The 22,839-nt window shown below is 39.8% G+C and overlaps 1 protein-coding gene across 7 annotated transcripts in view; it reads right to left on the bottom strand.

Annotated features, from left to right (window-relative positions):
* The window catches only part of IWS1 (interacts with SUPT6H, CTD assembly factor 1), a 64,930-nt gene that overhangs the window by 9,384 nt on the left and 32,707 nt on the right, over window positions 1-22,839 (bottom strand). For 3 of the 7 annotated variants that reach the window (XM_079924251.1, XM_079924248.1, XM_079924253.1), the window contains exons 8-14: window positions 21,955-22,037; window positions 20,359-20,488; window positions 19,119-19,236; window positions 16,064-16,175; window positions 15,434-15,490; window positions 12,297-12,408; window positions 6,171-7,444 (exon numbers count right to left, since the gene is read on the bottom strand). In XM_079924251.1, the coding sequence (XP_079780377.1) occupies window positions 7,313-7,444; window positions 12,297-12,408; window positions 15,434-15,490; window positions 16,064-16,175; window positions 19,119-19,236; window positions 20,359-20,488; window positions 21,955-22,037 (744 nt within the window). In that variant the 3' untranslated portion in view covers window positions 6,171-7,312. Of the gene's footprint in view, window positions 1-6,142; window positions 11,834-12,296; window positions 12,409-15,433; window positions 15,491-16,063; window positions 16,176-19,118; window positions 19,237-20,358; window positions 20,489-21,954; window positions 22,038-22,839 lie in introns of those variants that run through there. The other 4 variants (XM_079924250.1, XM_079924252.1, XM_079924249.1 and 1 more) reach the window with 4 other exon arrangements.

Here is a 22,839-nt window from a genome sequence, read left to right as displayed (position 1 = left end):
GAATTATTTTCAAAAATGTATTATGACTAAGAAAAAGAGCTCTTAGCAATAAAAGTTGTATAGATACTAAACAATTATCTCTTAACTTTCAGTTTAGTTAAGACATAACTTTATATGTGGATAAACTGTACATATTACCACATTTTCAAAAATAAAGAACTTGTATCAAACGTTAGAACAGAGTAATTAGAGATTGCCTTTAAAATTCTGAATTGTTTCACTACAGATATTTGGTTACTTATTAACCCTTTATTCCTACCAGTAGAGAAGGGGAAGAGTCAATGTGTTATGATAATTCTCTTGCTATATACAATAGGATTGTGTATTATCAAATTAAGAAGTTGAATTAGGCCACACTGCCAGAGTAGCTAGAAAAATAACTTTGCCAAATTAAAGTGAAAATACAAGTTGCTATTAGAGTGATTTTTAGGCCATCTGTTGAGTAAGAAATATCAGTGAACAGTAAGATCAGTGCCAGTCTAGGAATCATATGACTATAGCATATAATATAGGTAAGAATACACATTCATTAGGTATCATAGGTGTTCAATGATTTTAACCATAAAAGCAAGAGAATATTCAAGTAATATTAATAGACAGTAGAGGTGAACAAAAATTTTAGTCACTCTGTGATGAATGCTGTTGATGACAACAAAATCATGGCTTTTTATTTCTGGGAAATGTTTTTTAAAAAATCCTCAACAAAATTTTAGCCAATAAATTCAATAGCACATAAAAGAATTATGCACCATGACCAAGAGGGATTTATTCTTTTTTAAAAAATAAATTTATTGGGCTTCCCTGGTGGCGCAGTGGTTGAGAGTCCGCCTGCCGATGCAGGGGACATGAGTTCGTGCCCCGGTCTGGGAAGATCCCACATGCCGTGGAGCAGCTAGGCCCGTGAGCCATGGCTGCTGAGCCTGTGCGTCCGGAGCCTGTGCTCTGCAACGGGAGAGGCCACAACAGTGAGAGGCCCGCGTACCGCAAAAAAAAAATAATAAATTTATTTATTTTATTTTTGGCTGTGTTGGATCTTCGTTGCTGCGCGTGGGCTTTTCTCTAGTTGCGGTGAGCCGGGGCTACTCTTTGTTGCGGTGCCCAGGCTTCTCGTTGCAGTGGCTTCTCTTGTTGCAGAGCACGGCCTCTAGCCGAGCAGGCTTCAGTAGTTGTGGTGCATGGGCTTAGTTGCTCCGCGGCATGTGGGATCTTCCTGGACCAGGGCTCGAACCCCTGTCCCCTGCATCGTCAGGCGGATTCTTAACCACTGCACCAGCAGGGAAGTCCATGAGGAATTTATTCTTAGAATCCAAGTATGGTTCAAAACACAAAAATCAATCAGTGTAACACATCACATTAACAGAATAAAGGGCAAAAACCACATGACCATCTCAACTGATGCAGAAAAAGCATTTGACAAAATTCAACATCTTTTCATGATGAAAACATTCAACAAACTGAATAGAAGGAAACTATAACAACATAATAAAGGCCATACATGACAAGCTCACATCACACTCAATGGTGAAAGACTGAAAGCTTTTCCTCTAAGATCAGGAAAAATTAAGGATGCCTATTTTTGAGACTTCTAATCAAATGGTACTGGAAGTCCTAGCTAGAGCAATTTCACAAGAAAAAGAAATAAGTCAACCAAACTGGAAAGGAAGAAGAAAAATAATGAAAAATAATGTCTGCAGACATGCTCTTAAATATAGACATGCCAAAAGATTCTACACTCACACACCCACACACACCTGTTAGAATAAAACAATTCAGCAAAGTTGAACGATATAAAATTAATATGAAAAAACTTGTTGCATTTCTGCATGTTAACAATGAAAAATCCTAAAAGGGAATTAAGAAAATTCCATTTACAATAGCATCATAAAGAATGCTTAGGACTAAACTTAACCAAGGAGGTGAAAGACTTGTGCACCGAAAACGACAAAATGTTGCTGAAAGAAGTTAAAGAAAACAATACATGGAAAGACACCCTGTGTTCATAGATTGGGAGATTCTTAGGATGTCAGTACTACCCAGAGTGATCTACCGAACCAATACAAACCCTCTCAAAATCCCAATGATGTTTACTGCAGAAACAGTATAATTCATCCTAAAATTCATATGAAATCTCAAATGATCCCAAATAGCAAAAACAGTCCTGAAAAAGAATGACGTATGAGGACTCACACTTTCTGATTTCAAATTTTAATACTGAACTACAGTAGTCAAAGAAGTATCAGACTGGCACAAAGAGAAACATAGACTGATGGAGTCCAGAAATAACATATATGGTCAGATAATTTTTGACAAGGGTGCCAAGACCATTAAATGGGAAAGGACAATCTTTTCAACAAATGGTGTTGGGAAAACTAGATATTTACATGTCAAAAAAAAAAAAAGTATGCTTACCTTATATCAAATGCAAGTTAACTCAAAATGGATCAAAGACCTAAAGTAAGAGATAAAACTCTTACAGGAAAACATAAGAAAAACTTCATGAATCATCAAAAAATCTACAAACAATAAATGTTGGAAGGGGTGTGGAGAAAAGGGAACCCTCCTACACTGTAAGTGGGAATGTAAATTGGTACAGCCATTATGGAGAACAGTATGGAGGTTCCTTAAGAAACTGAAAATAGAGCTACCATATGATCCAGCAATCCCACTCCCAGGCATATATCTAGAGAAAGCCATAATTCGAAAGGATGCATGCACCCCGATGTTCATTGCAGCACTATTTACAGTAGCCAGCACATGGAAGCAACCTAAATGTCCATCAACAGAGGAATGGATAAAGAAGATGTGGTACATATATACAATGGAATATTACTCGGCCATAAAAAGGAATGAAATAATACCATTTGCAGCAACATGGATGGACCTAGAGGTTGTCATACTGAGTGAAGTAAGTCAGACAGAGAAAGAGAAATATCATATGATACTGCTTATATGTGGAATCTAAAAAAAGGGTACAAATGAACTTATCTACAAAACAGAAAGAGTTACAGATGTAGAAAACAAACTAATGGTTACTGGGCGTAAGGGCAGGTGGAGGGATAAATTGGGAGATTGGGATGGACATATACACACTACTCTATATAAAAGAGATAACTAATAAGGACCTACTGTATAGCACAGGGAACTCTACTCAATACTATGTAATGGCATTTAGGGGAAAAGAATCTAAAAAAGTATATATATGTATATGTATAACTGACTCACTTTGCTGTATACCTGAAACTAACACAACACTGTAAAATAAAAATTTAAAAAAACGAACAACACTGTTGTTGGAAAAGGCAAAAATAAAAACTGCATGGAAAAGGAAAAAAAAAAAAGAAAAGCTTCATGACATTGGATTTGACAATAATTTCTTGGATACCACAAAAGCACAGCAATCAAAGAGGAAAAAGATAAATAGAACTACATCAAAATTTAAATCAACTGTGTGTCAGAGGGTACAATTAACAGAGTTGAAAATACAACCCAAGGAATGGGAAAAAATTTGCAAATCTTATGCCTGATAGAGTTATCCAGAATACATAAAGCACTCTGACAACTCAACAAGGAAAAACTTACTTTAAACTGGGCAAAGGATTTGAATAGATATTTCTTCAAAGAAGATACCCAAAGCACCAATAAGAATACAAAATGATAATCAATATCACTAATTATTAGGGAAATGCAAATCAAAATCACAATGAAATACTATTTCACATCCATTAGGATGGCTACTATCAAAAAACCAGAAAATAAGTGTTGGTGAGGGTGTGGACAAATCAGAACCCTTTTGTACTGTTGGTGAGAATGTTAAATGGTGCAGCCATTAAAAAAAAATAAAAATAGAATTACCAGGGACTTCCCTGGTGGTCCAGCAGTAAAGAATCTGCCTTCTAATGCAGGGGACTCGGGTTCAATCTCTGGTCGGGGAACTGAGATCCCACATGCCACGGGGCAACTAAGCCCGCACGCCACAACTACTGAGCCCACATGCCTCAACAAGAGAGCCCACGTGCTGCAAACTACAGGGCCCACATGCCCTGGAGCCCGCACACCAGAACTAGAGAGAAGCACGTGCCACATTGAAGAGCCCGCACTGAAACGAAAGATCCTGCATGCCTCAACTAAGACCCGATGCAGCCAAAAAAAAAATTAAATAAAAAAAAATAATAACTGGGGCTTCCCTGGTGGTGCAGTGGTTGAGAGTCCGCCTGCCGATGCAGGGGACTCGGGTTCGTGCCCCGGTCCGGGAAGATCCCACATGCCGCGGAGCGGCTGGGCCCGTGAGCCATGGCCGCTGAGCCTGCGCGTCCGGAGCCTGTGCTCCGCAACGGGAGAGGCCACAACAGTGACAGGCCCGCATACCGCAAAAAAAATTTAAAAAAATAATAATAAAGAAAAAATTTTAAAAATAGAATTACCATACGATCCAGCAATTCCACTTCTGGCTATATACATGAAAGAATTTAAAGCAGAGTGTCAAAGAAATATTTGTATACCCATATTCATGGCAGCATTATTCACAATAGCCAGAAGGTGGAAGCAACCCAAGTGTCCATCAACGAAATGGATAGACAAAATGTGGTATATACATGATAGAATATTATTCGGCCTTAAAATAAAATTCTTTCACATGCCACCCCAGAGGAGAACCTTGACGACATTTATGCTAACTGAATGAATGATCCAGTCAAAAAAGAATTATTTATGATTCCACTTACATGAGACATCTAGAGCAGTCAAAATCGGAGACAAAGCAGAATGGTGCTTGCCAGGCTTGGGAGAGAGGGGAATAAGGAGTTACTGTTCAATGGGTACAGCTTCACTTCTGCAAGCCGAAAAGATTTCCAGAGATGGAAGGCAGTGACTGTTGCACAACAAAGGGAATGCTTGTATTGCCACTAACTGGATACTGTCCTTTAAGATGGCAAATTTTGTGTGTATTTTACATATTCACATACAACTAATTTCCCAAAATTAAAATTAATCAACACTTAAAACTGTTTCTTTTAATTGAAAAAAAAAAGTGATTCTGCACCACTACGTCCAAGTGGCCGAAGTTAACACCACCAACACTGGGACAAACTAAAGGTCCTTGTTTCGGGGAGAAATATACATAAGTATTTGGGGATCAAGAGGCAAGCTGTCAGCAAATGTGGCAAAACGTCAACACTTCGTGTATATAGGTGAAGGGTATATGGGAGTTTACCACTTTTGCAACATTATTGTAAATTGGAAGTATTTCCAATTAAAAAAAAAAAGACTATTCTCGGCCAGTTTTGAGACTTAAAATGAACCACACAGCAATGGTAGTTTATACAGAAACCAGCAATTTTTTTAACATTCTGAATTCCCCAGGTATGATTGTCACTTTAACCCCTGGCACCATCAGTTTTACCCTACATAGGTGAAATTTTCAGATAACTGGAGCTTACTCCATTAAATGCCAGAATGGTGTATTAATAACTTTAAAGTCTTTTTTAAAAAGTACTATTTTACTTTTCTTGGTTAGAATTTTTAATGATCAGGGTCATCAACATCTGTTTCAGTAGATGGTTGTGTTTGTTTTGTTCTCACGAGTGTTTCCAAGGGTATTAATAAAAGCAAAAATGCCATTGCAGAAAATAGTTGTTTTTCCATCTCCATCTAGTGGTTAGCTATTACCTGATATCTTTATGTACCTGCTTTTTACAACTATCACATTTGTGCTTTTAAATTTGTTGAAAGTAAGGGTAAAGAGATCCTCATTTTTTTTATGAGTAAAGGGCACAAACTTCCTGATTTTTTTGGTTGTTCCAAGGCTTTATCGCCAATAAGATTCTCACGTGTTTTTGAAAATCAACATCGCCAGATAACCCTTCTCCAGTTTGTATCATAAGATTTCTATAATTAAAATCAATTACTTACTCTTGGATTTAGTCATCTTGACTAACAAGAGACTTCTCATGAATAAGCCTGCAGAGACTAATAGAATGACTTTAAAGTCTCACAAAAATAGAACAATATAGCCATAAGCAATATTATTCTCTATCCCAACTGCCCGGCTGCTTATCAGCAATTACAGTGATTTTTAATTATGTCCATGTTTCCTCTGAGACAGTATTTCTCAATCTTTTTCTTCAGATTGTAGGACCTCCCCCGCAAGGAGAAAACAAATTTAATTTAAATCAAATAATTAAAAATTTCCCTAACGAGAAATACTAAGAAATGATTTTGTCAGCATTTTGTTTCAACCCCAGTAGGATACTGCAATTCAGTTCTGACACTGACCACCTGAAGTCATCGCTGGACTCCACAGGTGTAAGGGCTCCGTCCTCCATGAGCTGCCTGCACTGGAGATGATGGCTGCAAGTGGAGTCCATCCCCACTTCTGACCGACTAGTTACTAGTTCTGACTAATTTGGGGGATCCCACAATCCCCTCACATTCAAGAATTTGCTAAAATGACTCAGAACTCAGGAAAGCACTGTGCTTAAAATTAGTTTTATTGTAAAGGATTCAAATGAGGAGTACCAGCCAAATGAAGACACACACAGGGTGAGGTGAGGTCTGGGAGGAAACACGGAGCTTCTGCACCCTTTCTTTGTGGAATCAAGGCCCATCACCATTTCAGCACATTAGTGTGTTCACCAATCAGAGCCTCAGTGTCCAGAGTCTTTACCTGGGCTTCACTATTTGGACACGACTGATTACATCACTGGGCAACATGACTACGTCAATCTCCAGTACCCCCCAGCCCCCAGCCCATGAGGCCTGCCCAAAGTCCCGACCCTCTAATTACGTGGTAGGCCCTTTCTGGTGACCGGCCCCCACCTAAAGCTCTCCAGGGGTCTACCATGACTCACCTCATTCGCATCACAAAGACGTCCCTAGCACCCAGGAATCCCAAGGGTTGTAGGAGCTCATGGTCGGGAACCAAGGGTAACGACCAGACAAACCACACCACAGTTAGGCAGTCTACACTCTGAAGGGCCACAAACCACTGTAATACCTAAAATTTTTCTGCACTCACCAAGAACTAATTTTCACTCCCATGGAGAATGCATCCTCGAAGACAATGAAGAGACAGCCCCCCAAAACCAGAATGGAATTTTATTGTGTAAAGTTGATAGAAGTAGGACTAGTATTCTTCTGTACAAAGTGCACAACAAATGGTTTTAAATAAAACTGAGAGAAATGCAAGTCCTATGACAACATTTGATACAAGCTGAATCATTTACAGGTACACTAAAAAAGTTTTTAAAATATCATCTTTCTCCAAAGAGTCCATTGCGCATTTCTTAAGAGCAGAGATAGGGAACCTCCCAGGCAGTCACAAGGGCATTTTATTGCCCTCGATGCTGATTTTTACTGCGTGTGCAGATCTGCTTTTTTTCCTGATGTCTGTGAACTTTCTCATCTGTTTATCCAGTCGACTGATACCCTTCTTGGAGGTCCCCTGAAACTAAGAGTGGGGTAAAAATTAAAGAGCAAATTATTGAAACACATACACTCAGTTTTGTCTTTCGTCTTCTTTTATCTGAAAGTCAGCAGACAGAAGAGCTCCCAGCTCTGGAATAACCAGAATAAGCTTTGGTGACCTCAGGAACAGAGCAAGTATACACAGCAGTGTTAGAAAGGCATATTAAACTCTCTCAATGGAGAATAATTTTGTTCTTATCTGTGCCTTACTTTCAAATTTTGCCTCTAGTCCACGGAAATTTGCTAGAAGAGAGAAAGGGGGGTTAAAACTGAAACTACGATCCCCCTAATTCCATCAGGTTACATTTTGACTGTATGCTTCTCCCTTTCAAAGACCAAATGTGGAGGTGACTGCTTGACACATACACCTTCAAACAGTGCTGGCATAAAAAATAATGATCTTCTAAGGCAAGGAAAGTCATCGAGAAAAAGCCTGAAGCATAATGAATGAGGTTAGAACCGCTAGGTGCTTGCTGGAACTCTAGTTTCCGATTAGAAACTAGTCAGGGTTCTGTAACCCTGTACAAATGATGCCCCTTGTGTGAACTACTTCCAGGACTGCTGGGAGAAGTGAATAAGATAATAATAACAAATACAAGCACAGAGGCTAGCACAGAATCGGCGCTCAAAACAAAAGCAGCTATTATTGCTATTACTACTACTTTGCAATCAGTTTGACACAAAAAGAAAAGTAAATTAATTCTCTTGAACCAAGGGGCTTATACTTCTTGCATCTCTTTCTGCTTGTCCTTTATGTTTAAAAGTTTGCTTGCTGGGTAATTTCTCTTCTACTTTGAAAAGACTGTGTCTTGAAAAGGTGTGGTCTCCAAGAAATTGACACCTTTTAGAAATGTTGAAAAGGCCTGCCATTTATGTCAGCTCAGGGCAAACTCTTCTTGCTGGCTACAGTAATCTAACAATTCCAATCTTTACGACTGTCGAGTGGTTAAAAAAAGATGGGATTTTCTAATTCTTCTCCCCAGATGTTTACTACTGAATCACCTGTGAAGCTCAATTCAAAGAATGCTAAAATAAGGTGGAGACCAGGAGACACTCTAGGGTCGGTACCAGTGTGGTGAAGTTCTTTTGAGTTGGGGAGACCTCCCGCAAGCCTTATCTCACCTCTGGACTCGTCTTCCACCTCAGTTATAAGCAAAGACCTCTAAGTCATTCTTGAACAAGAGCTGCATTGATCATCCATCCTAGATTTTCTACATACATCCCAATTCCAAATATTATTTTATATCAATTTTAATCCTGGGCACTAGTACTCTAAGGGAGCATAAAAATTCATTATCAGATGAGAAAGTTATGCGACTGTCACCCTATGCATGCAATACCCCAGATTTCTAGACAGTCCCAAATATCTGATTTCCTTTCAGACAATGTGCCCTGATTTTTAGTAGCTGCAATCAGTCCACAACGGAAGCCTTAGCTGCTCAGATCTCTGCCAACTGCCCAACTCCCAGCAGCTCTACCCCTCAGCCTGGACTTCTCCTTGTCCACTCCCAGGACCTTCTCTAATAATTTGACCCTCTAGCCTCAGCAACTGGGACATGCCCAGGCTGCGCTGACCTACTCCTAGTTACAGCTTGTATGACTTGTATCTGGCAGATGCCTGGTTACCCCAAGCCTGAAAACACACAGAACTGAGTACCTAGCCTGTCAAATTCAATGACTTCTCTCTTGATTTGTCAACCCTACACCACTTCCTTAGGACAGTAAAGCTGTATGCTGCACTGCTTTATCAGTGAAAAACCAAAAGTAGCCTAAAAGATTAGCAAGATGGGTTTGCTTAAAAAAATATGGTACAATCATATTACAACACAATATTAAGTCACTGAAGGATGTTAACTCAAATGAATTATTACCATGTTTAGTAAAACACAAACCCAACAAGGTATAAATGAGTGTGATCACAATTTTGATTAAAAGTTAAAAAACAAAAACAAAAAAACACCACCACCTCCAACAAAACCCTCTCCAAACCAGTAATAATGTTTATGTACACATATATAAAGGACCGGAAAGAAATAACCCAAAATGTTAATATTAAGGTGCGGGGGGATTACAAGTGACATTAATTTTATTTGTGCTTTTCGTATTTAAAAGTTTATATAAAAACATGCACTGCTTGTGCCATTTTAATGTTATTTTAAAAGCATTCCATGGAAAAAATTAGCATATAAACATACAATGTAGCACAGGTTACTGCATTATTTAGAAGCGAAAAATCAGAAACCATAGAGGAATGAATAAACAAATTATATATTCACATGATAGACTATTATGCAGCCATTACAAATGATAACTCTATAAGGCGGTTTAATGAGAAGTGATCAAAATTCTATACAATATAATTTTAATTATATTAAAATATCAATAGAAAACAAGGCAAAAATTTTATCAAATTGCTTTTGAGTGGTGATTTTTCTCTTTATAATCTCAAAATTTTCTACAATTGTAAGCAGAAAAAAACTAAGTTTAAAGCATTACTGAAAATACATGTAACACATCAAAATTGTTAACAGTGGTGACTTACACAGAGGAAGAGCAGGACTTGGGGAGTGGGGTTTATTCTCTAGTATATTTACTCTCGTAATTTCAAAAATAAAAATTACATTTAAAACAAAAAGAGTTTCACTTGAAAGCCATTTACTCACTCCAATTTTCTTCTTGGGAAACATGTTTTCTAGTAACACTCATTAGTGTCTGTGCAATGTGAAAGCCTTGAGTGCATATGTAAGGAAACTTCTTGAACAGGAAAACAGTGTCAGGTGGTTTAAGGACAATTTACTGAAATGTAACATGGGACTACCAGCCCCCAAAACATGCCTTATTATTATTTTTCTTTTTTTGACAGAGCTCTGTAAGCCAGACACAGGCCAAGATAAATACCCGCCCGTTTTGATCTGGGGAGTGTTGGGGATGAAGGAGAAGAACTCTGCTTGAATTCCCCTCTCATCACGCTGGCCACCTCTTGCTCTAGCAACAGGCTGGGCCACCTCTGCCCACCTCCCCATCACCTACAGGGAGGGTGGGATCAGAACCAGCAACACCAGCAGACAGGCACATGCCCTTCCAAAGAAGACTGGCCACTAGGATTTTTTATTACGTTTTTCACTGCCCTATTATAGTTCTTGATTCTCAAAATAGTGTGCTGGGGTAGAAAATGTATTACGAAAGAGAGGAATAAAAGGATGGAAGAGACAGTGAGAAAAGTAAAGGTAAAGAGAAACAGGGGTGGTGGGGGGGAAGGAGGGATATCAAGGGACATGGAAATGGAAAGAAGAAAAAAGGGAGGAAGGGGACTTCCCTAGCGGCCTAGTGGTTAGGATTTCATGTTTTTCACTGCCGTGGCCCGGGGTTCAATCCCTGGTCAGGGAACTGAGATCCCGCAAGCCCTGAGGTGTGGCCTAAAAAAGGGGGGTTGGGAAGAAAAAAGGGAAGGAAGTAGAGGTGAAGAAATTCTTAGCACTGAACCAGTGCTCTTCTACCCTTTATTTATTCTCATTAAGTAAGACTGTGTGCTTTGTTTTGATAGTAGCTTAACAACAAAGTGAAACGGCAGGCAGGTGAGTGTGTCTGTGGAAACAGCTGCCAAAGCAGGGGTCGCGGAGGAGTCACAAAAGGAAGGCAACACACTCAGACAGATGCTCAGGAGGGCACTGCCGCAGAGGCGCCACCGTTAACCTCCGAGCACAGCAGGTCAGTGAGTCTGGCTTTATGAATGTTTCAACGTCGTCTTCATTTCCGACCATGAACTGAATATGTATTAGTTAAATTTATCTCCTAAATATTCAGTGTCAGGCTTTATGCAGTGAGCCCTCAAATGCAGTTATTGAGCCACTGACAACAGGAAAAGAAGCCACCTCCCTTTCACCAAGACGTTACTAACCAATTACATGCCTGTAAGGGAGACCACTCGGATTCCAGGCCCTAACAAAAACCTTTTTAATAAAAAGGGTACCAGTCAGAAAGACCAAAATGCCTAGCCGTGAGGTAATTATCTATTAGTCTCTAGGAAGGAAATCCCGTATCAATTTCTCAGTATTCAAGAGGACTAGAATGTCACTAAGTGCCTGTTGGGGTCATTATTTCATGAACTAAAAGTGGTCCTGGCCTTTTCTGGTTAAGAAAGCACACACACACTGTTTTCACTCTAGCTGCTGACAACTCAAGCCCATGCACAGAGCATGCTTCCTTGGGGATACCTCCCGGACACGCTCTGGTAGGGCCAGGCCTACAGGGGCATCCTGTTGCCTTCAATGCTGAACTTGACAGCACGGTGCACTTTGCTGAGTCGTTTCTGTTCTGCAAATCGCCTCTTATGCTTTTCCAATCGGCTTAGGCCCTTTTTAAGAATACCAGGCTAGAAAGAGTAGTTTGAACGGAGAATAAAAAAAGATTACTGAGAAGCAATAAGGATCACCGAATAGTATTTACAGTGATGGCAGAAGTGTCTACCCTAATACACACTTCACAACAGAATTACTTAAAACAGCTGAATAGAAAGGGAGGGGTAGGTTGCAGAAGCAGGTGAGTTTTGTTTCTCAGGGTCTTAAAAAAAAACGACTGTACCAAAACACTCTAGGCTTCAAGATTCAGTTGAAATAAAGGGATTAATAAGAGGAAACTTCCCAACTTGATAATGTTTCTTTAAGTCTGAAGTAAACCTCATCAGCAATAAGTGATCTGGCTAGATAAGTGACCAGAAAATAGCTCTCGTCAAATCAGATAAACCTTAAGAGCTGTTAAGGGTTATTGAACACGAAGTAAAAGACGAACAGTAATCTGCATTTCAGATCCACCTTGCTGTCCCCCTGCTTGCTTACCCTGGACGACTCCATTTCCACATTCCACTTGGGCCTGACAACATAGTCCTTGTTCGAGGGCATGGGGACCCTTGCCCGGGCACAGAATCCAGGATCTCCAGGTCTAAGAGCCCTGAGAACGGGAAGAAGAGCATGCTGCTTATGTAGCCCACCACACCCGGGTCCATCCCACTCGGCTGCGTATCTGTGTCAAACCTCCTCTGCCCTCCCGAAGTCACCCGCTCCAGCATCCTGCTGTCTGTCTTAGATGGCCTCATCATCACTCACACTGCTGTACCAATGGCTCAACTTCCCCCTCAAAGCCAACTTCCTCTGCATTTTCAGGACTCCTTTTCACCTCTCCTCAGCTTCAGATATAATCGCATCTCTCCTTTCTAAGGCTGGTTCCTCCATCAGGACTCTGAATCTCAATTTCTCTGGTCTAATAGAGTCACTCATGTGTTCACTTGTGAGGTGTAAAACCAGGGAGTCAAAATGACCCCCCGGACTGAGTATGCCCATAAAGCAGTTGACATGGTTTTGCATATGCAACTCATACAGTAATTTTTTGGTCTGTTTCTTGTTTTTAAAAAAGTTCGAGATAATTATAGATTCACATGCAGTTGCAAGAATTAATGCAGAGAGATCCAGCGTCTCTCCCAAAGGTAACAACATGCAAAAACTATAGTACAATATTACAACCAGGATATTGATGTTGCTATAATCCATCAATTTTTATTTACATTTCCCCAGTTTTACGTGCACTCATCTATCTGTGTGTGTGTGTATTTAGTTCTATGCAATTTTATCATGTGTGTAAGTTCGTGTATCCACCACAGGATCCCTCCTATTGCCCTTTAGTAAACATGTCCACCTCCCTACTCCATTTGCCCAGTCCCTAGCCCCTGGTGACCATGAATCTACTAACTTCTGTAATGCTGGCGTTTGAAGAATGTCATATAAATGGAATAATACACCATGTAACGTTTAGAAATTGGCTTTATCCACTCAACATAATGCCCTTGAGGATCCAACCAAGTTGTCACATCTATCGATATTTTGTTCCATTTAATTGCTGAGCAGTACTCTATGGTATGAATATACCATGGTCTGTTGAACCATTCACTTGCTGAAGGACATTTGGGTTGTTTCCAGTTGTGGACTATTACGAATAAAGCTGTACTACTAGTGGACAGGTTTTTGCACAAACATAAGTTTTCATTTCTCGAGGATAAATGCCTAAGAATCTTGTGCAAGTGCTGGGTTGTACGGTGGTTGCATGTCCAACCTTACAAGAAACTGCCGAACTATTTTCCAGGGCAGCTGTACCATTTCACCCCGCAGCAATGGATGAGTGATCTAGTTTCTCTGCAACCTTGCCAGCACTGGACGGCATCACATACAGTAACTTTTATGTACAAATTTGAGAACTATCGTGCTAGACTAACCTAAGACTATCATCCTTCAAAAGTAAAGCCTATTTGATGTCTGGGAATTCGAATCATTCAACCTTCAGGTAACTAACCACCTCAGTGGTAAACGGAGGGTGGGTATTTGCGGGGGTGGGGGAAGAAGAGGAAGAGAAGGCTAAAAAATTCTGAAATTGTTTCTATTCCCTTGTATGGTTTACTCCATTCTTAGTATCAAGCTTCTGTAACTTTCATATACGTGAACTGAAACTTCTATAACTTTCATATACGTTAACTGACTAGAAAATCTCCCACAACTCTTATTTTTCCCCTGAAGCCACTGTCAGCACACCTGTCCACGAGCAAACGACACTTGCTCCCTCTAGCTCATTTCTCGTTCTCCTTTTGCGATCTGGGTGCTGCCTGATTGCCAGCCCTCACTGCACAAACCCCCGTGAAGCCTACCCCCATGGCCCTCTCCAGCGTGGCCTCATTCTCCTCTGGGTTCTCCTCCAACGTGTAGGACCACATCTGCTCACTGGCCTTCACTGGCTACACCCCTTTTCAAAGGGTTCAGTTTATTTCTTACTCTATACTCTCTTTTTTTTTTTTTGCGGTACGCGGGCATCTCACTGCTGTGGCCTCTCCCATTGCGGAGCACAGGCTCCAGACGCGCAGGCTCAGCAGCCATGGCTCACGGGCCCAGCCGCTCCGCGGCATGTGGGATCTTCCCGGACCAGGGCACGAACCCGCGTCCCCTGCATCGGCAGGCGGACTCTCAACCACTGCGCCACCAGGGAAGCCCACCCTGTACTCTCGAGTCAACAATCTTTTCTACGGAGGTAGCTATCAAATCCATGTCTCTAGCCCAAGTTCCAGTTCTAAGCACAGGATAATTATAGGACTATCTCAGTCACCTTACATTTAATATGCTCAAAACAGACGCCAGCTATGTTTTCACGTCTACTCCTCCTCTCCACTCTAGTGAAGGGTAATACCATCATCTCAGTTGCTTAAGTTTAAAATTCTGGGTGGTATCTTCAACTCTAGCCAACTTCTCGCCCACCCAGCCAGACTCCTGGCAGTTGCACACCTGCGAGGGCTCCTCATCCTTCTGCTTCTCCGTTACAGCCTCAGTTTAGCTGTATCACTGCCTTCAGTTCCTCTGCCCTGCAACCCATCCTACATCGTGCTACCAGCAGAAGCATTCCAAATCAAGCTGACGACTTCACGTCCATGCTCAAAAACTTTCTAGGAAACCACAAAGAGAAGTGAGAATTCCTCATCTTGACTTAAAGCACTTCAGAATTTGGTCAACAACTGCATTTCCAACCTTATCTTCCACCACCTCAGGCACCATACTACTGCCCGACTACCTGCCATCCCTAAAACAGGCCTTGCGTGCTTACCCCACATCTTTGCTTAAGCTCTCCCCTTTGCCTACAATCCCTCTGAAGACTTTCTGAGAGAATGGACTACTTTTAGTTTGATTCTGTATTTTCAGAGTTTACCACAGAGTCCAGCACATAGCAAGCAGCAACAAAATCTTCACTGAATGAACTATTTCTCAATATTCTTGTAACCTCCAGGGTACCCACAGAATGTGAATATTCAATAAATACTACACTAGGAATCATCCCCTGCCAATGTGAACAGAGCATCATTTCATTTGCTATTTTTCTTAAAACAAAGCAGCAAGCAGAACATTCCCAATACAGTCTACATTGAAAATCAATACAAAACTCTTACTTTTCCTCGCCTGTCAGCACCTTTTCCAAATCTCTTCGGGGTGTCTGACCACCAGTGCTGGGAAAAAAGTAATTGATGAGTTATCAGGAAATGTCAGGACCTTATAACTAAGGAAAAAAGAGCAAAATGAAATCTCAAACTTAGACCACCATTAGGTCCTTTACACTGGATCAGGGAAAATAATTCCTAATATTGTATTATAAAAGTACTACTTATTTTAATGATCATTTGCACACCAGGTTTCACTCACCTGTAATGACCCTGCCATCCTGGATGCAACTACATCCAGTTTATTGATACAAATCGAAAATGTTTTTTTCTCTTAAGGATCTGGAAATGGGACTGAGAAAGTTTTTTCTGCAAGAGGCTGAAACAACCTAAGCAACCTCCAGAACGGTGGCAGAGGCCAGATCCAACCAGAAAAGCCTGGGAGGGGAGCGGGTGTGGAGCTTCACTGTACACTGCCACATTTAAACTAAAAAGTATCATGAACTACAAGACATATCAAGCAGAGGAAAGACAAAATCCTACCATCTTGTAGGTTTCTTAATGATCTTAATTACCAACCCCCGCCCTGAGTTATCGCAACAATAACGTTTACTCCACTTACTCATACCTGTTCCCTCCTACCTGTTCATTCTTCGCCGTTGAGGCATCTGTTCTAGGTCTCTCTGCTCCCTTTCTTCTCTTGTCATTCCTTTGTAGTTTGAGGTAAGACCAAATATAGGCCGAGACCATTCATCTACAACAGAGAAAAATTAATTATTTAGCCCTTAAAGTAGCATTTCTACTACCATTCTTTGAAATAATCATACCCTAGTGTAAAGTCATATTCTAGGCATTAAGAACATTCTTTCCTTAAAGATAACATTATTTCAGGACCATCTGTAGAATAAACACAGCATGATATCAGCATCACAACTAGCTCCAGCTGATTCAGAAAATTCAATATAAAAAGGTCATTTAAACCTGTAATCACCATAGAGGCTTAAAGAAAGTAACATCTAACTCACTTTGAAGGTCATCAACTAGCTGTGTTATTTCATAAAGACAGTTTAATTTCTAAATTTAGTCTCTTGAAAACAGAAAATCTTTTGTTTTTTTTTTTAAATTGAAGTATGGTTGATTTACAATATTTAGTTTCAGGTGTACAGCATAGTGATTTTTTTTTTTTTTTTTTTTTGCGGTACGCAGGCCTCTCACTGTTGTGGCCTCTCCCGTTGCGGAGCACAGGCTCTGGACGCGCAGGCTCAGCGGCCATGGCTCACGGGCCTAGCTGCTCCGCGGCATGTGGGATCTTCCCGGACCGGGGCACCTGTGTCCCCTGCATCGGCAGGCGGACTCTCAACCACTGCGCCACCAGGGAAGCCCGTGATTCTTTTTTTGGCAGATGCTTTTTCCATTATAGGTTATTATCCCCTGTGCTATACAGTGTATCTTTATTGCTTATCTATTTCACGTATAATATTTTGTATCTGCTAATCCCATACTCCTAATTTGTTCCTCCCCGCTTCTCTCTCCCCTTTGATAACCATTAGTTTGTTTTCTATGTCTGTATGTCTGTTTCTATTTTGTATACAGATTCATTTGTATTATTTTCTAGATTCCACATATAAGTGATATCATATAGTACTTGTCTTTGTCTGACAAGTACTATATGATATCATTTATATGTGGAATATATATTTCACTAAGCACAATATTCTCTAGGTCCATCCATGTTGCTGCAAATGGCAATATTTCATTCTTTTTTATGGCTCAGTAGTATTCCATTGTATATATGTACCACATCTTATTATGCCAACTCTCTGTTGATGGGCATTTGGATTGCTTCCATGTCTTGGCTATCATAAATAATGCTGCTATGAACATTGGGATACATGTACCTTTTTGAATTAGAGTTTTCATTTTTTTTCTGGATATATATCCAGGAGTGGAATTGCTGGATAGTATGAAAGTTCCACTTTTAGTTTTTTAAGGAACTTCCATATTGTTTTCCATAGTGGCTGCACCAATTTACATTCCCACCAATAGTGTAGGAGGGTTCCCTTTTCTCCACACCCTCTCCAGCATTTATTAGTTGCAGACTTATTGATGATGGCCATTCTGACTGGTGTGAGGTGATACCTCACTGTGGTTTTGATTTTCATTTCTCTCATAATTAGCAATGTTGAGCATCTTTTCATGTGCCTGTTGGCCGTCTGAATATCTTCTTTGGAGAAATGTCTATTTAGGTCCTCTGCCCATTTTTTTAATGGTTTTTTTTTTTTTTTGATATTGAATTGCATGAGCTGTTTGTATATTTGGGATATTAACCCCTTGTTGGTCACATCATTTACAAATACTGAAAACAGAAAATCTTGAAATTCCTCTACTTTCTTACTCTAACCAAAAACAACTCCCTTATTACTTGTCAAAATGGTCTAAATCTTTAAAAATTACATTTTGATAGTGCAGATGTAGGGTCTGTACTTCATTAAGTCTAAGAAAGCTGCTAAGGCGATCACACAAAAAAGTACTACATGCGCACTGTTTAGCCAGTAAAAGTTCAAAGGTGCCAGCTGATGTCTTTGTTCTTATCACTGCATTGTATCAAAACAAGAAAGGACCTTTACAGACAGAACACAGGTGTTGTCAAACTAAGAAGGAAGCAGGGAGTCTCGGGGAGTCTATATCTCTTTAAAAACTGATCCGCTGTCCCCAACCCTGGATTCAGAATCACCGGTAGTACATGACAGGTACCAGTGGGAACAGTTTGCTTCTCTCTTGCCTAGGGCAAAAAGAACGTCGAGAACCACTGCATCAAAGCATCAAATGCTTATTGTTTAATAGGCAATAAACTACAGATTATTAATAAGATCGAAGATATAATACTTCTCTAGTTTATAAAAAAAATTAAATTTCTCGAAAGGCTTTTGATAATCTTAAACATTCAACAGAAAAATAACTACTGTATTCAGATACAAAAGTAGTTACTATTTCAAATTAGTGTTGAAGTTTAAAAATTTCTTTCCAACACAAAGCACAGGAAGAGTTAAGGAGGATGATGAAGACGCATGTGGTGTTCATAAACAATATGGCAACTGAGTAAATGAACTTCAGTTAGATTCCTCTGGATTTCGCTGTTATCATTAAGTAGTAACACACAAAGGCTTTGGAGACCATTATAAAAATAACAACAGTAGCAGCAGTGGCTAACATTTCTTGAAGACTTACTGTATTCTAGGCACCATGCTTTACATACACCTTCTCACTTATTCTTTAAGACAACCCAAACTAAACACATAATTCTCTGTTTCACAGAGGAGGAAACCAAGGCTTAGAGTTTAAATCACTAGCCCAAGGATATGAAGTAAGGTAGGTGGTAAATCTAGGATTTGAACCCAGGTATGACCGACTCCAGGGCCGACATTCTAATCCCTCTCTCTCTACATGCTCCTGATCCATGATTAGAAAATGCATCATTTTACTTGTTATATACTGGATAGCATACTTAAATATACTGAGAAGCATTTTAAGTCTAAGGGAAAAAAGCTTAGTACCTATAAGAAGGTATCAAAAAATTTTCCTACTCCATTTCATTGACTCATTTTAAATGAAAATCAGTAAAAATATAGTTAGCTTTTATATATACATGTCTCTGTATATACATAAACACACCAAACAAAAAGTAAAATGTACATACTGATTAATTTCCCTGCCATGTCCTTGTTGGACCTTGATTCCTTGGGGTGTTTATAAAGATACATCACTGCTCGTCCAATCCCACTATGCTTCAGGGTCTCCTGGCTCACACTAGGTAGCTGGGGAACATAAACACAGACATACATATTAATCATTCTGAAGCTGGGAGTCCTGCCAGTCTACTCTAGCGGGCCTGCAAGACCTGGTTCATTCACAACAGAACAAATAACAAAAAAGTTATATTTTCAAGGATCTATGGACACTGAACACAAAGATACTTTGTGTTTACATCAGTAGTTGAGAGTTCAGTACTACCACTGAGTTGAAGTAAAACTTAACAGTGTGAGAAAGTGTGAACTAAGCATCCTCAGAGGTTAGCAGCTTAATAAATCAAGGGTCCTCTCAGGCCTCTGAACCAAACAGACCTAAGTCTGAACCCAACCACAGCCATCTGCTAGCTATGTGACCTTGGACAAGTCATTTAACTTCTCTGAGTCTTAATTTCCTCATCTGTAAAATGGAGATAATACACCTACCTTGCAGGTTTGTTGTGAGGAATAAATGAACCTATATATTTAAAAAACACCTGGCACGTAGCAGGTTCCTCGGGAATTCCTTCAGAAGTTAAGTAGCTTGCCCAAGGTGTCTCAGCCACATAAAGGTGGCCCAGATCAAGATTCAAATGCATGCTTATCTGATGCTGAAGCTGGTGCTCTTTCTACTTCAAGTGCCTCCCTACAACATGTCCACTACTAGACTACTCTTCTCAGATAAACCAGAGCTACTCCAAGATCTTTTTTCCTTCAATACCACAGTCACACAAAGTTTTAAAAGGCCTTCCTTTTTTTTTTTTTTTTTTCTTGTGGTACACGGGCCTCTCACTGTTGTGGCCTCTCCCGTTGCAGAGCACAGGCTCTGGATGCCCAGGCTCAGTGGCCATGGCTCACGGGCCTAGCCACTCCGTGGCATGTGGGATCTTCCCGGACCGGGGCACAGACCCGTGTCCCCTGCATTGGCAGGCAGACTCTCAACCACTGCGCCACCAGGGAAGCCCAAAGGCCTTCCTTTTATGCTCATTTTATTTGGTATGTTCCTAATAAACACACCTAATAAAACTCCTCTTCTGATAGGCTGTGGCAGAGAGAATATACAAATATATGGCAAAATACAGAGGTTATGATAATACAAACCACAGTAGATAACTAATGAAGAGCAAACAAGTCAGATTATCTGCCTCTGACCTCTTGCAGAATCTTCAACAGCTCTTCTCGAATCTTTAGTGCCGGCAAACTCCTATCTGGTAGAGGGGAGAGCCATTCTTTGATGGCAGACATCACACCACTGTCAATAAACGTTTCTTTAAGGTCCTGCCTGTAATAAGAGGAAGAATTAAAAAAAAAAAAAATCAAGTCTATGAATGTTGATTCTATTGTAGCTTCCTTTGGATTTTCTTACAGATTTAGTGATGTTTCCAAAAACTGCTTTTAAAAACTGACTCATATACATTATTTACTGAGCACCTATTCATAGACTTCAACAGCCAATACGAAATTTAGTTCCTATTTTCAAGAAACAAACAGACTTGATAGGTAAAGATGATGTGTTAAAGGAAAAAAACCCCACCAAACTGCAAAAGGTAATGCTGATATGAATGGTACAGGCTGTAAGAATAATGAGCTTTAATTATTACAGCTAAGAAAAAAAAAATGTTTTATCTATGAGAATAGTGATCCTCAAACTGTTTCAAGTAAGACAGAACCCAGAACTGTGCTATTCTTTGCAGGACACCAGGGAGAATACCATTCTCCTAGCAGAAAAAAAATCCCAATGAATACTGATACTATTCAAATTCCATTTTATGTACTAGAATCAATTATGATAACAGGGAACATGACATTATATATATGAAATCTGGCACAGATAATTTTTTCTGTTGGGATAGAGGTAGCAATCTTCTAGTAGAAAGTCCTAGACCATATGGCTGGCTCATTGGTGTACGAATGCACTTCTTTAGCCATCAAAAGAAGGCTACTGCTGAGTTCAAGGAGAAATCAAAGTTGCTCAGGAATGTGAGCAAACCAATGAAAAGAACCTGCAGAAGGACCCGTGACATAATTCATGATATAACAGGACACATGAGTCTTATTCAATATGTGCTTCAAGTAGTCTCCCAGCATTTTTGCTCTGTTCTCAATCACATTGGGAAAAAAGATGCAATTTTACCAGACTCTAAACAGTCTATAAAGAACAAAATAAGTGGTTTCCAAGTTTTTCTTTCATTAATATCAGTTTGCTATTTGTTCTGTTTGCATCATGCATCAAAGTGTAAGAAAAATTTGCGATGAAGTAATAATCTAGGAAATTCTGTTCATTATTATTTTTCTGTAGGTTGACAGAAGGCAATCATTCTTTAATCTCTCTAGAATACTAGTACATAGCTTGAATATCATTCCATTAAAAGGGAACACTTTTTCGGACTTCCATGGTGGCGCAGTGGTTAAGAATCCGCCTGCCAATGCAGGGGACACGGGTTTGATCCCTGGTCCGGGAAGATCCCACATGCCGTGGAGCAGCTAAGCCTGTGCGCCACAACTACTGAGCCTGGGCTCTAGAGCCCGCGAGCCACAACTACTAAAGCCTGCGCACCTACAGCCCATGCTCCACAACAAGAGAAGTCACGGCAATGAGAAGCAAGCACACCGCAATGAAGAGCAGCCCCTGCTCGCTGCAACTAGAGAAAGTCCGCGTGCAGCAACGAAGACCCAATGTAGTCAACAAATAAATAAGTAAATAAATAAATAAATGGAAACACTTTTCCAGGAAAACAGAATACTTACTTCTTAAGGTGCATGACCACAGTAGGTAATAATGTTAATTTTTTCAGTGCTGGCTTTTTTTGATTATTCAACTGTCTGTCTTCCTATCCAGGAAGAAAAAGATTGAAAAAAAAAAAAAGGAAAAAAGGGCAATTGTTAATAGTGAATTATAACCACTATAATTCTAAACTTTAAATATAATAAAGCAGCAATTTCTCCGAGACACAGTTTTTCCTACAAGAAAGAATAATTACATAAAGAATAGACTTTCTGCAGAGCCAAAACCCACAAAACTATTAGAATAACTAGTTTTAACAACTACAAATCGAGAGGAACAATTTTCATTTAAAATATTGGCATAACTATCAAGTTTTCAGAGTTCATTCAAGGTACAAATTATACATGGAAAAATTTGGTTTATCATCAAGAATAATTTTGCAGCTATGGGGCCTGTAAGAAAGAGAAAGGAATATGTTATTAAAGAAGAGTTTTAGTATTTGCTTGGGTATTTTTTCCCTAGTTTTTTTTTTTTTTTTTTTTTTTTTGCCAGGCCACACAGCTTATGGGATCTTAGTTCCCCAACCAGGGATCGAACCCGGGCCCTCGGCAACGAGAGCACAGAGTCCTAACCACTGGGTGACCAGGGAATTCCCCCTACTTTTTTAATTATAGAAAATTTTAAATTCTACAGACATACAAAACAAAATAATACACTCCTGTCATGTACATTTCAACAATTAAACACACATGGCCAGTCTTATTTAGCTATCTCTCTAGCTACTTTTCCCTTCACCCTTGAATAATTTTGCAACAAATCCTAGACACACGTCATTGGATTATAAATACTTCAGCAAGTGTCTCTAAAAGAGCAGGACTCGTTTTTAAACATAATACTTGGGCAATTTT

The sequence above is a fragment of the Stenella coeruleoalba genome, assembly GCF_951394435.1.
Source record: "Stenella coeruleoalba genome assembly, chromosome: 6".
NCBI classification, from domain to species: Eukaryota; Metazoa; Chordata; class Mammalia; order Artiodactyla; family Delphinidae; genus Stenella; species Stenella coeruleoalba.
The sequence above is the reverse complement of the archived record's forward strand: the minus strand, read 5'-3'. Positions and strand labels throughout refer to the sequence as shown.